The 15416-nt window shown below is 40.1% G+C and overlaps 1 protein-coding gene across 2 annotated transcripts; it reads right to left on the minus strand.

Annotated features, from left to right (window-relative positions):
- Positions 1–607: 607 nt before the first annotated feature.
- On the minus strand, positions 608–14514 carry setd7 (SET domain containing 7, histone lysine methyltransferase). Of its 2 annotated transcripts, XM_053428573.1 has the most exons (9): positions 14239–14514; positions 14009–14152; positions 13463–13592; positions 10984–11185; positions 10706–10895; positions 7618–7699; positions 7405–7522; positions 6772–6929; positions 608–1895 (listed from the first exon to the last, which is right to left on the minus strand). In XM_053428573.1, exons 2-9 carry the CDS (start codon positions 14013–14015, stop codon positions 1703–1705), a joined length of 1080 nt encoding a protein of 359 aa, XP_053284548.1. In that variant the 5' UTR covers positions 14016–14152; positions 14239–14514; the 3' UTR covers positions 608–1702. The 2 variants fall into 2 exon arrangements, with proteins under 2 accessions (XP_053284548.1, XP_053284547.1); XM_053428572.1 differs by lacking the exon at positions 14009–14152 and having other exon boundaries at positions 14239–14511.
- Between the last annotated feature and the right edge of the window lie 902 nt (positions 14515–15416).

Here is a 15416-nt window from a genome sequence, read left to right on the forward strand (position 1 = left end):
AATACTACAGTATTCCGATAGCAGCAATGTAAAAATACTGAAATACTAGAATTGCACTCAGAAAAGCTCATACTTCCATCAAGGCCCAACACTCCCCTTCAATTAAAATAAACCTTGTAGCCAAGGCAACTTTAAGTTTTCTGTCACACATTGGTGGTAAGTTGCTAGCCCTATTTGTTTCCATACTGTGGCTGAAAAAAGCATACGACTTTATCAATTAAGTGGATACCGGCACTACATTATAAATACTAATATTGCTGAATATTCACATAAATATTACCTCCATAAGGGAGGTTCAGTGTTCACCCCAGTGCATTCGTTAGTTGCTTGTTTGTATGCAAGATTAGGTAAAAACTGCTGAAGGGCTTACTTTCACCTATTTTTCATAGAATAAATCATAGAAAAAAATTACATAGTTGACTGTGTGCTTGCAAGTTTTTGTAATTTGGTGCAGCTTGATTGATTTTAAGGGGACTATTTGGCCTCGGCGAAGGTATGCACAGACAAAAACCTAACCTATTTGGCAGAGTAAAAAACAAACATGTAAACATAACTTCCTTTTGGGAGGTAAGTATTGTCATTATAGAAAAAATTAGATATGCAGATAGACTGTCTTTATCTTGGATTTTATTTTGAAGCATCTTAACACAGACAATTGGGTTAGAAAAGTGGAATGGGCTAACATACAGTATATAATGTACTACTGCCAGATAATACAATACATAACCAATTTCAGATATTATAAATAGTTACCTTAATATATACTGTATATAACAAGCATTGTTTAAGCCTGTGTATATGCCTTCAAATTGATACTTTTTAAATTTACAGCACTGTGCAAATGTTTTAGGGACTTTAAAAAAGATAAAAAACAGCAAAGTATTTACCTACATAAATAAAGCCATGCATCGAATTTATCATTTAACTTCATGTGTGTGCAGTAAAAAGAAAAAGCTGAATCAAATCAATATTTGGTCTGACCACCTTTTATCTTTACACCAACGTCTGTGGGACCAGACCGGACCATCTGCTGCAGGACTCCTTATCTTTTTTTGTCTCTGAACATGGTTCTGTATTACTGTGTCTGGGCTTCTTGTGATGCTGTTCACGGAATCTAACAAAATGCAAACCTCCTAATGGGGCTGATGGCGGAGAAGAATTTACACCTAGAGTGTCTAAAACTTTTGCAATTTTGTCAGCATGGGGCCAGCTGAATAAATTCAATTGTGTAAGCTTAACAGTTTAAATACATATGATAAATACTACATCATAAAAACAGTGTTTATGACAGTTATGTGAAGATAGGAAAAACTGAAAGAAATTAATTTGTCATACCCTGAATTTACAATCACCAATCATCAGCAGGTAAATCATCCCTATATGTATAATATGTGATGAAGAGGACAGTAAAAAAAAGGGCATATCAGCACATCCATCTACTGAATGTGATATGTCATGTTACAATTGTTTTTTGCATAGTTCGTGTGTCGCCCTGTACCTCCAAGGCCTCCGATCATACTACATACATTCACACTCATTGCTGAAGCAGTCTTCCACATGAATACAACTTACAAAAGCATAGTATCTCATTAAATATCTAGAGTGTGTTGCAGCTGCACAAGATATCAAGTGCCATAAATCTCCAGGAGTCTTGTAAGGTTTTAGCACACACAACATTTTCCAGAGATATTCGTCTGCATTCTCATTGGCCAGTAGCAGCAACCTGTCTCTGCTGAAACACTTCCAATTGCTGCTTGTACCAATCAGGAGCCTCTGGACCATTCGTCCCAGTCAGCCCATGATCATAGCCATAAGCAACAGTTAACTCCTCGTCTTTCTGCACAGCCCTCAATGTTCGGATGCACTTGATGGGCCCAAAACGGGGATGGACAAACCTGCACAGAAGACATAACAAATCATCATGTAGTTCCGACTAAATAATAATAACAAGAAAGAAAGAAAAAGTACCTGGATTCAAATAATATATACAGTATATATGTATGTAGATTGTTGGGGGGGGAATGGAAGAGAAGTCCCTTTAAGAAACCAGATTTTAATTCACTAATTATGGATTTCAATTTGGATCTGCACTAAATTGCGAACAGTAATGAATGTCAGTCCCCAAAAGATCAAGAGTTTGACATATTCTGATGTAGAGGTGTTCTATCATGACAGTTATAAAGAAACTGGATGTTTTTTTTCAGATGCTTGATGATACACTAGATCAGACATGTCAAATTCGATGCGATAAAATATCATATGTCTATCTTAACTGGCCCGCCAGTAAATAGGACACACACTGTTTTTGAGTTCCATAGGCCTTGCCACGGTGCGCATTGCACACGGAGCTAGCCAGTATTCCTCTCCACTTGCCGAGTGAGAGTAAGGCGGTGTGCACGGGCTATAGGCCGAGCCATGGTGCTCAATGCCCGGCTTAAAAGAAGAATTTAAATACGTTTTCTTTTTGCACTTTATCCAATATCCTGTCTATCCTGTTAATAAATGTTGACCCGGTTTGGCCCTCGACAACAACAAAAATATCACTTGAAGGAATGTTATGTCATTTACAAGTATTGAGGTGCCAAACAGATGAGATTTTCTATATGCATTTTAATACTTGATTTTTATAAATCTAAAAAATAAAAAAAAAGTACAAAGAAGGGTTCACTACAAGACTTGACTAAGAATTTTGTTTATTAGTTTCTAACTTGAGCTATCACCAAGCGGTTAGATGGAGCTTTAAACCATTGTGGTTTGAGTTTATATACATTTTCACACATTTCCAGATTCATGAGCTCACTGTGACCTGACCACTAAAATCTATTAAAAAGTGGCAAGTGACAAATTATCAAAATGTGAAGAAATTGTAAACATGATATTTCATGCTCAATAGGCACAAAACATTAGCCTGACGTTGTCATACTCACAATTCTAGTCAGAATGTGAGTCTGATACCGCTCCATTGGGCTGTGATTATGGGGCGTGTTTCAACCGAACCAGGAAAAAAAATGCCTCTTGTCTCAATTGGATAGACCTACAACCAATCAGAGCAACGTAGTATGTGACATATGTTAAGCGACGCATTGTGAGTTATTTACTAACGCCGGGTTCACACCGGACGTTGAAGCGACGCGCCAAACCTTAAAAAACAGCGGGCTCCCATCCACTTCCATGTTAAACCTTTGTGCGGGTCACACAGGAGGCTGAAGCACCGCGCTGTGCCGCGGCTGCCTAGTGCCGCTCAGTGATCGTTTCGGCGTTGAGTCTATTTTTTGCGCTTGACGCGGGCGTATCGCGCCAGGAAACACACTGAAAAATGATTTTTTAAACGATATTGATGACATATTTTATATGATATAAATTATCAAATATGCATCCCATACTTTGAATTCCCCTTCTGTTGTCCTGGAGTTTTAATTTGACCATTGACATTATTGAATGTCCCCCTCTGCCCATCCACTACAGCCACACAAGCAGTGATAAAGATAAAAAGAGAGAGAGGGGGCGCTACGTATTTTCCACATAGGCTTGAGTGGAGAATACGTAATTTATCCTCGACACTCGACATTTAACGGAGCAAACAGCGGAGAAGTTCTTCAACATGGATGACATTAAATTAATAATTGAAGTGGAGAAGTACAGTGAGTTGTATGATCCTCGGAACATGTTGTATAAAGACAACATCAAAAAAGACAAATGTTTGGACGCTGTTGCTTAATGTCGGAGCAACAAATAAGTATATGCTTGAATACTACTGGATCAACGGGTGATATTATTAGCACTGCCCGGCGGTTCAGCGTCGCTTCAGCGTCCGGTGTGAACAGCCAAGCGCCGGCGAGATAGGGATAAGCGCGGCGCGGTGCTTTGGTGTCGCCTCCACGTTCTCTGTTCCTCTTTCAAAATGAATGCGCTGTCGATGTCTTCTAAAACAGACTCAATATCAGCATCTACACATCTCAGCTCTCCAGCGGCAGGCATGTTTGTTGAAAACGAATTCAACCCAAGCGCACTTTGATGACGTGGTTGATTACGTTACTGTTGATCATCTATGAATCATCGTATAAAGCCCGCCCCGACAATCTGATTGGTCAGTTTCTGTTCGGGCATAATTTCTCCCCAACGGAGCGACTCCAGACCGAACTTCCCGAACTCAAATGTTGTGGGCGGGGCTTAGTTCGTCTGGCATCCAGGCTAACAAAACATATTTTGAGAGGCCACCGTGACCTTGTACTTTGACCACCCAGATTGAATCAGGCAAATCTAAAGCCGTTTTCAGACATGCAGTAAAGTTGGCTAAAAATCTGTGATGTGAGAATGCAAGTCTCTGAGTCCCAGAACAGCATGCTCTGGCCAGACACCACCTCTCTAAATGCTCGGTAGATTTTCCTGTTGATGTGAATCTGTCTGACTCTCAGAATGTCTTGCTTCATTCTTCAAATGTGAAAAGCAAAGTCTGAACACTGTCCACACCACATTTTCTGGAATCATTCCGAAAGTTGTGTGAACTTTTGTACCAACTTTGAAAGAATCTTCTCAAGGGGTTCCTAAAACTGTTAATCTGTTGTCCATCCATGATTAACCAGGCTGTTTTTTACAGTCAATGTTTTTCTTAAAATTAAACACAATTTGCTTTATTATTGTTCACTGGTGTGCCACTTATAAGTTTGAAATATATACCTAACTGGTGACTTGGGTTCTAAGATTGTGTCACAAGTAAATCTAATTAGCATTACAGATTTGTAATAAATTTGAAGAAATTCCCTCAAGGCCCTTTGGAGATATCATGTTTGTTGGTATTTAAGAGAAAATATTTAAATAAATATAAATTAAAATGTTAACATTTACATTTTTGATAAATTAAGTATTATATTAATCAAGTAATCAATAGTGATCCTTTGATTAATCAATACAAAAATAGCACTAGGTGCAGTCCTAAGTAACGTGTTCAATCTTAGAAAAGTATTTTACAATGTTGTATTTTAAACTTAACTCATCTTCCCACTTATTCATTTACTCATATATTCCCAAATACACTCCTGATCAAAATCTTAAGACCAGTTACAAAATTGCATGAATATGCATTTTGCACTGTTGAGTCTTAGGAAGGTTCTAAGTAGAGTTTCAAAATGCAAAAAGAAGAAATGGGAACAAGAGCCCAAAAGCTGTGAGCAGGCAATTTATTGAAAACAACAATTTAACTGAAGTAGGCTGTTCATCAGCTGATCAAAAGTTTAAGACCACAGCTAAAAAAAAAAAAAAAAAACTCCTAAAACAGAAATTAAAGTGTCAAAAACTGACTCAGTAATGAGTAGCTCCACCAATTATTGTTGATCACTTCAAAAATTCGTTTTGGCATGCTTGATGCAAGTGTTTCCAAAGGGCTAAGGGCATCCACTGTCTGGAACTGAAATCCATTTTTGTAAACTTCCCTTGCCATCCATCCCCAAATGTTCTCAATTGGATTAAGATCAGGGGAACACGCAGGATGGTCCAAAAGAGTGATGTTATTCTCCTGGAAAAAAGTCTTGGTCAGACGGGCATTGTGAATTGGACCGTTGTCCTGCTGAAAAACCCAGTCGTTACCACACAGACGAGGGCCCTCAGTCATAAGGGGATGCCCGCTGCAACATCTCCACATAGCCAGCTGCTGTTTGACGCCCCTGCACAACCTGGAGCTCCATTGTTCCCTTGAAGGAAAAAGCACCCCAGATCATGATGGCGCCCCCTCCACTGTGCCGCGTAGAAAACATCTCAGGTGGCAACTCCTTGTCATGCCAGTAACGTTGGAAGCCATCAGGACCATCAAGGTTAAATTTTTTCTCGTCAGAGAATAAAACTTTCTTCCACCTTTGAATGTCCCATGTTTGGTGCTCCCTTGCAAAGTCTAAACGGGCAATTTTGTGGCGTTGAATGAGACGTGGCCTTTGAAGACGTTTCTTGTTTTTGAAGCCCTTCCTTCACAGATGCCGTCTGCTGGTTATTGGGCTGCAGTCAGCACCAGTAATGGCCTTAATTTGGGACGAGGATCGTCCTGTGTCTTGACGGACAGCCATTCGGATCCTCCGGCTCAGCGCCGGTGAGATTTTTTTGGGTCTACCACTTGATTTTTTTGTTCCATAACCCTGAGGATCTTTTAAGAAATGCAAAGTGACTGTCTTACTGCGTCCAACCTCAGCAGCGATGGCCCGTTGTGAGAGGCCTTGTTTATGCAGTTCAACAATCCTACCACGTTCAAAGACGGTGAGCTTTTTTGCCTTTGCCATCAAGAGATCTTCACAGTGTGATTACTTGACAGGAAATGACATGGAATCCACATTTTTGCACAGATTTTGGCTTTTAAAGGCTGTGGTCTTAAACTTTTGATCAGCTGATGAACAGCCTATTTGAGTTAAATTGTTGTTTTCAATAAATTGCCTGCTCACAACTTTTGGTCTCTTGTTCCCATTTCTTCTTTTTGCATTTTGAAGCTCTACTTAGAACCTTCCTAAGATCCAACAGTGCAAAATGCAAATTCATGCAATCTTTTAACTGGTCTTAAGATTTTGAGCAGTAGTGTATGTTCTGATCCATAAACTGTTACAATTGTTTTATATTGTTTGTTCTCAATTTATATCTTTTGTTTTGTAAAACACTTTGTAGATGTATTCAATAATGTTATTATTATTGATGTGGCACCTTTCAAGTTAATAACATAATAATAATAGTAATAATAGTAATAATAACTTATAATTTCAAACATTTTAATTGTATTTTGAAAATGTGTAGACTCACGGATCATATTTGCAGTTAGGGGTGAAGGAGTGGTTTGCCTTGTGACCCAGAGAGGCACAGTATCTCTCTGTCTGGTCCAGTGGCTGAGGGACATCAATTACAGTGTCCTCGTCCAGTGAGATGGTGTTTCCATTCAGGGCCCAGTCTCTGCTGTCGACCTGAGAAGTCCATGTTTTTACCAAAGACAGACATTTGGTTAAGTAGAAATACTTTGACACTAAGAAAACTAAGAATATGAATGGCACTCACAATATCCTATCTTGCTATATTAAAGAAAGTCAATTACAAAATATGCTGTTTCCACAACCTGATAAAAATTGAACCAGATCCTTTCACCAAGCTTTGTGATAATCTTTCCACTAGTTTTTAGTTTAATCTTGCATACAAAAAACCGGCATGGGTTAAAACATGACCTCTTTGGCAGAGGTAAAACATATTTCAACTGATAACTCTTTTGAGCTATTTCAACTTCTTTGCTTGCCAGTGAACAAGTACATTTACATTGATTCAATAAAAGGGATATTTTAGCTTAAAATGAACAAACTGTTATTACCTTTTCTTTTTTACATTAGTTCAGCTAATCCAGAATCTTTCCATGTAAAGATATTTCTTCACTTGCTCTGTGTTTCATACCTCAGAGTGTGTAATGCGTACTCCGTTATAAAAAGCCATCACAGTGTCCGTTTTGGCATCGGTCTTGGCAAACAATCCCTGTCCGGCTCCTTTAATCACTGATGATGCCACAAACACCCTGAAAAGCGGAAACCACATGGTGACAATAAGAAGAATAGTTCTTAAATTTTCACAGTAATTATCAGGACAAGCGCATGGATAAAGCAGAAATACCTTTTGCTTTCATACGGGTCAGGAAGCAGAGTGTGAGTGGCAATGCAGGTGGATGTGGACCGGTCATACGAGTACACAGGACCTTAAAACAGGGGATGTCAGATTAACGTTGTTTCCATAAACAATAGAGGACAACTTGACAGAAATTACAATGTGACTCACCCATATTCCAGCACATCTGATAACTACAAGTTTAACACCATGATGTTACTATTAACATCCTAAATATAGAAACATCATGATATAGTACTGGCAACCATTTAGAAAATCCATTAATCAAGAGTAACTTTTTTAATTAAAAAACCTGTAATGTAATGGTTTCAGACTCTGAAGTGTTTGGATTTACATCACAGTTAAGTGAACACCTGGGGTTTTATACTGATTATAATTTCCTTGTAAAAAAGTTTACATTAAATAAAATTTTATGTGTTTTTCAAAAATTGTGGCTTCGGGGTAAAGTGGGACAAATGCTCTGGGGTAAAGTGGGACAGTGTCTCACTTTACCCCACCATGAAGCACAAGTTAAGTTTAGTCTTAAACATATTTTAGTGTTATATTACATTATATATGTTTTATTTTTAATGTCATAAACATTGTAGAAAAGCCATCATGCCAAGAAACTACACCAGGAAGACAACCTGGGGCCAAACACCCCTCGCAGAGATGGAGAGTGCAGCTGCTGAGGTGAAGTAAGGAAAGAAGTCCTTAAGAAAAGCTGGAAGGGATAGAAATATTGATAAGACAACCCTCAAAAGATTCATAAAGAAAAAAGAGAAAGGGAAAGTAAAATCAGTAGCCTGGGGTGCAGTAGCTGGGGTAAAGAGAATATTCACAGATAAGATGGAGGAGGAGCTTGCCAAACACTTGAAACATCTAGCTGACCAGTTCCATGGCCTTGCTCCATTTAAGTGCCGTGAACTGGCATTTGAATACGCAGAGAAAAACAATATCCCTGTCCCTGCCAATTGGACAAAGAAACAATGTGCAGGTAAGCTAGGGTGTGCAAGAGATCACATGAATCATAATAATCATAAATGTGCTTAATTGACCAATCCCCATGATTCGGTTACTAGTCCCGATATTAGTGGTTGTCAATCTAGCTGTCGGGATTTTAACTGTGTTGTGATGGTAGTTTTAAAGTGGAAAAAGTAAGTGGGACACAAGACTTTTTTTAAAACAATCATATTTTCACTGCCCTTTGTCCTGAAAACATTCTGATCATTTCCATTGCTAGAAACCATTCTGAATTAATGGGAAATGTGTAAATTTTACTGATATATCAGTTTAGCTCGCCTAGAGGGGAGCAAATGTATAAAATGTCCCACATTACCCCGCTCTCCCCTACTAACCCAGAACAGCAAGAATCATGCAAGTACATTAGCTTCTACAAAGGGGTTCTTGTACAAATGACATATAAGTGGAAATTAACTTAATTATTTATTTATTTTTTGACGATGGTTGTTAGACCATCATCTTCTTTACCAAGGTGTAGTCGGAAGACATGTATTTTTTTAGCCTGTGGTGGAAGATGTGTAGACTTTCTGCTGTCCTGATGTCAATGTGGAGCTGTTTCCACCATTTGTGAGCCAGGACAGCAGGAAAGAAAGGGAAGAAGAAAGACATGTCTGTAGTAGTTTACTTCAGACAAGTTGAGGGTGGTATTCTTGAGGAGAGGGTTCCTCTTTAAGAGAGTTAGGGAAACAGCCAGTTGACAGGGAAGTGTTAATAAAATGGGTGAGAAAAGAAAAACAGTCAGGAGCAATAGACTGGAGAATATGAGAGGGGTTGGTTCAAGGGGGCAGGTGGTTGGGCAGGCGGAAGTTACCAGGGTAAAAACTTGATTGGGAGACAGGGGGTTGAAAAAGGAAAGAGAAGGGGATGAAGATGTGGCTGATGGAAAGGTACTTTCAGAAAGTGGGTTGAAAAATGAGGAGCATATGTCATCTATCTTTTTTGTAAAGTTATTTAATTCAAAATAACTTTATTTGTCCCGGGAGGGAAAATTAATGTTCTGCTGCTTGAAAAACCAAAGATCAATTGAGAAAATAATTGGCTGATGAATCAATAGGCCCATGTATGCTTCTCCGTTTTTTTTCAAACACGGACAGATAGGACCGCCTTCTTCGCCGTGGAACGCCCTCACCGGGCTCCACGGAGAGCTATTCGTGCAGCTCTGATTTTTCTAACAACACGTCGGCATGGCGGAGAGCCTAGGGATAGTCCTTGGCTGTGATTGGTCCGCTAACGACAGCATTTCGGAACGACATCATTTCCTATATCACAATAAACCCAAACACAACTACGATTCTACGATTAATGTGACAAGTGTGTTAAGCCAGCAGAGTTGTCCGGCTGACGGTGGCTGGTTAGAGCACTTACGGCATGTGTGTACGGTCACACACGGTTATAACGAACTTTCATAATGGCGCTAGCGGGCTAGCCACCATGCTAACTGTGGTGGTAACTGTGGAAAAACATGCTGTCAAGACTTTAATTCCACAGCTATCATGACACTGTTTCTCAAACACCGTCAGGTTAGAAGACTACTACAACACTTGGTAGTAGTTAGTATCGGGAGTCCCTGCTGACTGTATGTGGAAGCTGGGGGGGGGGGGGAGCTAGCTGCTTCCATGTAGCTTCAAGTAGTGGAATTAGCAATGCAGTTCGGGAACAAGACCAGGGAACCGCTGCACTAAGAAACGATAACATAAGCATTATGACCCGCTGGGTGTCACTTTATTTTATTTAGTTAGTGTGTGAAAAGCCGGGAGCAGGTAAATAATGAACGTGGACTTCTTCTGAGAACTCATGAGGTAAGCTTCTCTAAGCTCGTCTTCCGTTGCGCCAACTACTGTTCTGGCGCCCAATTGTTTTCAGCAACGGAGAACTATAAATCAAAAAGTGTCCGTCCGATCCGTCCATAACGAACTCGGAGAAGCATAAATTGGCCTTTAGTCGTTCTCTCTCCTGCCTCTGGCAAAAAAACATTTTCAATGACATCTTCATCAGAGACATATATACCAATGAGTAGAGCATGTGGCTAAAGCATCTGGACAAAGCAGGTCATAAAGAGGATAGGTGCACTGACTGTTTGGTGGGACATCAAAGCATGACTTTCCAGTCTCGCAGGAGATTAGACTGGCAAGGCGAGCCTCAATGAGGTCGCCATCCACAAAGCTTCCAAAGAGAGCTGTGTGTCCGTCTGGGTAGATGTACGCTACAGATTCACCGGTCATCTCCCCCTCCTCATTCACCTTCCCAAACACACAGCCCCCATCCTGGAAACACCACAGTAAACATCAACACACAATTCTCCATTCATGTAACCATGAACAGAATTTGATAGTGAAAAGTGAGCTCACTCACAGGGTAGGAGACCCAGCACTCCCCACAGCGGTTGTTGTCTTTATACTGGCCCTTGAAAACCAGACAGCCCTCTCCATCAAACTCCTGAGCAATCCCATTGAGCTCGCCATCCACATACGTTCCATTGAGTACACCGCCATCTTCATACGTGTACACCCCTTGGCCCTGGAGAGCATCATCTACATAGAAACCCTCCAGGGTACTGTATGGAGGGGAAAGAAAGAAAATTAACAATCTATTCCATCACCTAAAGGCAATGATGATCCGATATATGTGATATGTTACATGTGGCATCTATTGCACTTTTGTCTGTCCTGGGAAAGGGATACCTCACAGGTGGCTCTCTCTGAGGTTTCTATGTTCTTTTTACCCTGCTTTTCTATTCTTGTTGAGGGTTAAGGGCAGATGAAGTCACACCTCGTTAAATGAGAAAAATTGTGATTTGTCAGCTTGTATTTGCAGCATTGTACTGCCACCACATGATTGGCTGATTGGAAAATTATAGAATACACAGGGTTCCTAATAAAGCCTTCAGTGGGTTAACTTCTCCACTTCTGATAAAACGGGGTGTACAAGAGCTTTCCTCAGCTTCTTTGGAAAGCATGTTAGGTTCTAGGTGCCTACCGGGTGGAGCTTTGCGGCACTGCTTCGGTTTGCAGTGGTATTAGAATGATAACAAAAGAGCACTGAGGTTCACTCAGTTCACAATAAACTGGGGGTGTAACAGTACCCGAAAATCTCAGTTTGGTACGTACCTCGGTTTTGAGGTCACGGTTCGGCATATTTTTTCAGTACAGTAGAAACAAGGAATAGAAACATTTATTTCTTGCTTTTCAACCCTGGATTACTATGGCTGGGTTTTTCCTACCTAAGTTATTTTTACAAAGTAGAATAACAGAAATAAACACTAATAATTTACTAAAGAAAAATAGTAAAATAAATATCCATTAATGTAGAGCATGTAAAAGAATAACTGTAATTAAACTGCACTGTTAGTCTATTGTATGTTTATCAATATCAAATATATGCATTTTCATTTGGTGGACCTGCTGGTACTTACAATGTCTCTGCCGTGGAAAACACTTTGGACAGAGCTTTATAAAGTTTATAATACTTTCAGTGTGTTTTTGAACGAGGGATGCATGATATGGATATGTCCGAAACCAATACCTAGATGCTTCACATGTCCGATAACGATAATAATTTAGTGAGAAAATAGGGATGAATTCATATTCCATTGTAAACACAACAAAAACAGTTACGACTCAGTTCAAGAGTGTTCGTTTAGTACATCAGAAAACTTGGTGGAGGAAAATGTTCAAAATAATTTAAATTAATTATTTTGACATCTCAAATGTAAATGTAAATGTTCTTAAATAGTAATTAAGATACAATACTGGGCTGCAAAGCTAGTAGCAAGCAGCTTTACGTTAAAGAGTTTGTAAGTTTATGTTTTCACCTGGTTAATTTAATAACGATGATAAAAAGCACCCGTACCATCTTTGTTGATGCCGAATTCTACGGGTGACCTATGTGATTGGTAGTGTTAAAGTTTCCCCCTCTATCGGAACATATGCACATTTGTTACAATTTACAATCATACAGTCGCTCTAAACAAGTGTGAAATTCGCAGTTTTCCGTTCCGACGTAAACACATCACGCTGGTTAGACGGGCACGGAAGAATGACGTCATCAGCGCGACCAGCCGCGTTTGAACCAGGCTATGGTTAGAAACCAGCATGCTCAACAACAGATAACGGTCGCATGTCCGCTGCTATTAAAACACCTATGTCAGCAGCAGCTTTAATGGAGCGTGGAGCTGGGTTTAAGCGGAACTAGTCTTATTCGGGTGTTGCCGTTACCAACGAGTCGGCATGTTCGATGCGCTCCAGCTACATATAAGGCAGAAGTAGCGCAGTGTCAGCTGTTGTATGTTTCATTTGTCTTTGTCCGTCGTCCGTATAGTGACTGTGAAACTGAAGTGTTGCCACACAGCAGACTTAAATGATGAGGGAGGGTCTTCACACTCCTGTTTGTCTGCGGTTGCTATGATCATGAGCAACAGCATATCCGGTTATTTGCTAAAGTTTTCCCTCGTAAGTTCCGCAAGAGGACTGGCTGCATTCGTTTCGAAAGGCTAGTACCGTAAATGGTCGGTTCGGATATATGTACCGTTACGTCCCTACAACATACCATTTCAACAGATGAGTCTGGCTGCCTTTCATATATTGGAAACAGTCATGATGTCTACTGTGCTTTAAAATTTTACCATGAAGTAAACCTGTGATTTGAACTGAACCCTGAATGGAACTGAACTTGTCTCCACTGTGCTTCAAACATGCCTGGTTATGCATTTATTCATGATACATATCGGATCATTTTCTATCAGTGATCTTGATTCTATGTCACAGTTTTACAGAACACGCTTGCATGATTTATGAGTGATCAAGATTAGAATTGTTTCTTATCTTTATGGTACCTTCCATCAAAGAAGAAGAACTTGCCCCTTCCATTCTTCTCTCCATGGGTGAAGTGTCCCTCAAAACGATCACTGGATGAGTAGGTCAGAGTGCAGAAACCATGGGGCTGACCATCGTCATCCAATGGACCTGCACATATACACTTGAAGTTAAGTCATTTGACTTCACAGCTGACTCACTCAAACAACTCTCCATTCTCCTACAACTCCACTAAGTCCTCAGACAATATCCCACTTAACCAAACAGCTGCTGAGGATCATACAACCCAAACTATGATGCAATGGTTCATCACAATGCGGGAGCTGTTTCACATTACAGTCATTTAATCTATTGTTAACTCTCAACTACATTTAAAAACTTAACTAAAGGAGAGTTGCAGCTCAAGGTTGTTTTCATTTGCTTTCATCTGCGTTTTCACTTCTTCAAATATGAACAATACAAATGTCTCAGCAGCATTAGTATGGCCCCACCTATGCATTAGCATGCTGCGTTGCTAACTGTGATATGGAATGCACGTGTAACAGACTGTGAAATCATACATTAACCTCTCATGCAGGCAGCGGGACACACAAATGACCCGGACCGCACTCTGCCGCCTGTCAAGCGGGTTCACTACTGAAATAAAGTCCCTGGCGCGGGCCTGCAGTGCGACTGACTCGTGGAGATTTACGAAGAACTGACACGAGAAGCTGTGGGTGGCAGAGAAATGTTGCATATGACCAGCATTCCTTTGAGTACAATGTACAGAAATAAGTCAAAGTAAGACAACGCTTACCTTCCACCAGCTCCTCTAGATTTTCCTCATCGCTCTCCATGCTGCGGGATGAGCACACCAGCCCCGACTGGCTGTATCTCCACACACCCGAGCGTCATTCACTGTAAAACTGCCACATGTTGCATTCTTTTTAGTATTTTCCTTATTTAACTCAGCTGAATTGAGGCAAAAATGCTGCCAATTCGCCTCATCTGGTAAATAATTCAACTCGATTGGATTTCTGCTAAAAGTTATGTAGCATCGTGACAGATGTTATGTGAGGGCAACTTTCATGGAGAAGCAAGTCGAAATCAAACATTAACTGGTTAAGGCAGCTATAAAAACAGTTAGCATTAATAAACAGTTTGATCAAGACTATCAGAAAATACAATGCACCACACACCTCAGTCTTACTGATCGAGTACCGCATCAATTTCATATTAATAGTTAAGTGCAATTAAGAAATAACTAAATAATTCCCTCATGAAATCGGAAAATATTGTGAATGTCATTAAGCATACAGTCTTTAAAGGTGTCAATCTCAATATACTTAGATTAGATCGACTCCTTTAAAGACTGGTGTGACAGTCATCATCTAATTTGTGACATAACAAATATGAAGGAGGTGATATTCGTCCCCAGAGAGGTGAGACTCTATGACCCTCAGTGACAATGCTATCGAGCAGGTGAGCACTTTTAAATATCTGGCCATACAGCTGGACTGTAATTTGGAATGTAGTGCCCATGTAGATTTTCTGTGTGGAAAGCTTGCTCAAAGGCTGCACTTCCTATGCAGACTTAGACTGTTCAGTGTGAGCATCGACGTCATGTGAATATTTTATGCTTCTGTGCTAGAAAGCATAATTAGGTATGCAATGGCAGCATAGTACGGCTAAAATCAAAACAATTTAGAGCATGTGAAAACGGCTGTGAAAGTGATGGTCAAAAAGAACTATACTTCCCTTTCAGGCCATCTACAAAGGTTCTGTAGTCAGACTGGCACACAGATCCTTCATGACCCATTACACATATTGTTCCCTGAATTTGACCGGTTACCATCAGGCAGACATTACACAGCCCATGAGTGTAAAACCAACCACCTCAACTCTCATTCTTCCCGACGTCTATCACACTGCTGAATAAGGAGATATGTTGATTTTGGCATGTATCTCAATAACCATTGCACTTTGTCTAGTACA

Source organism: Pleuronectes platessa, chromosome 8 (genome assembly GCF_947347685.1).
Source record: "Pleuronectes platessa chromosome 8, fPlePla1.1, whole genome shotgun sequence".
NCBI lineage: Eukaryota > Metazoa > Chordata > Actinopteri > Pleuronectiformes > Pleuronectidae > Pleuronectes > Pleuronectes platessa.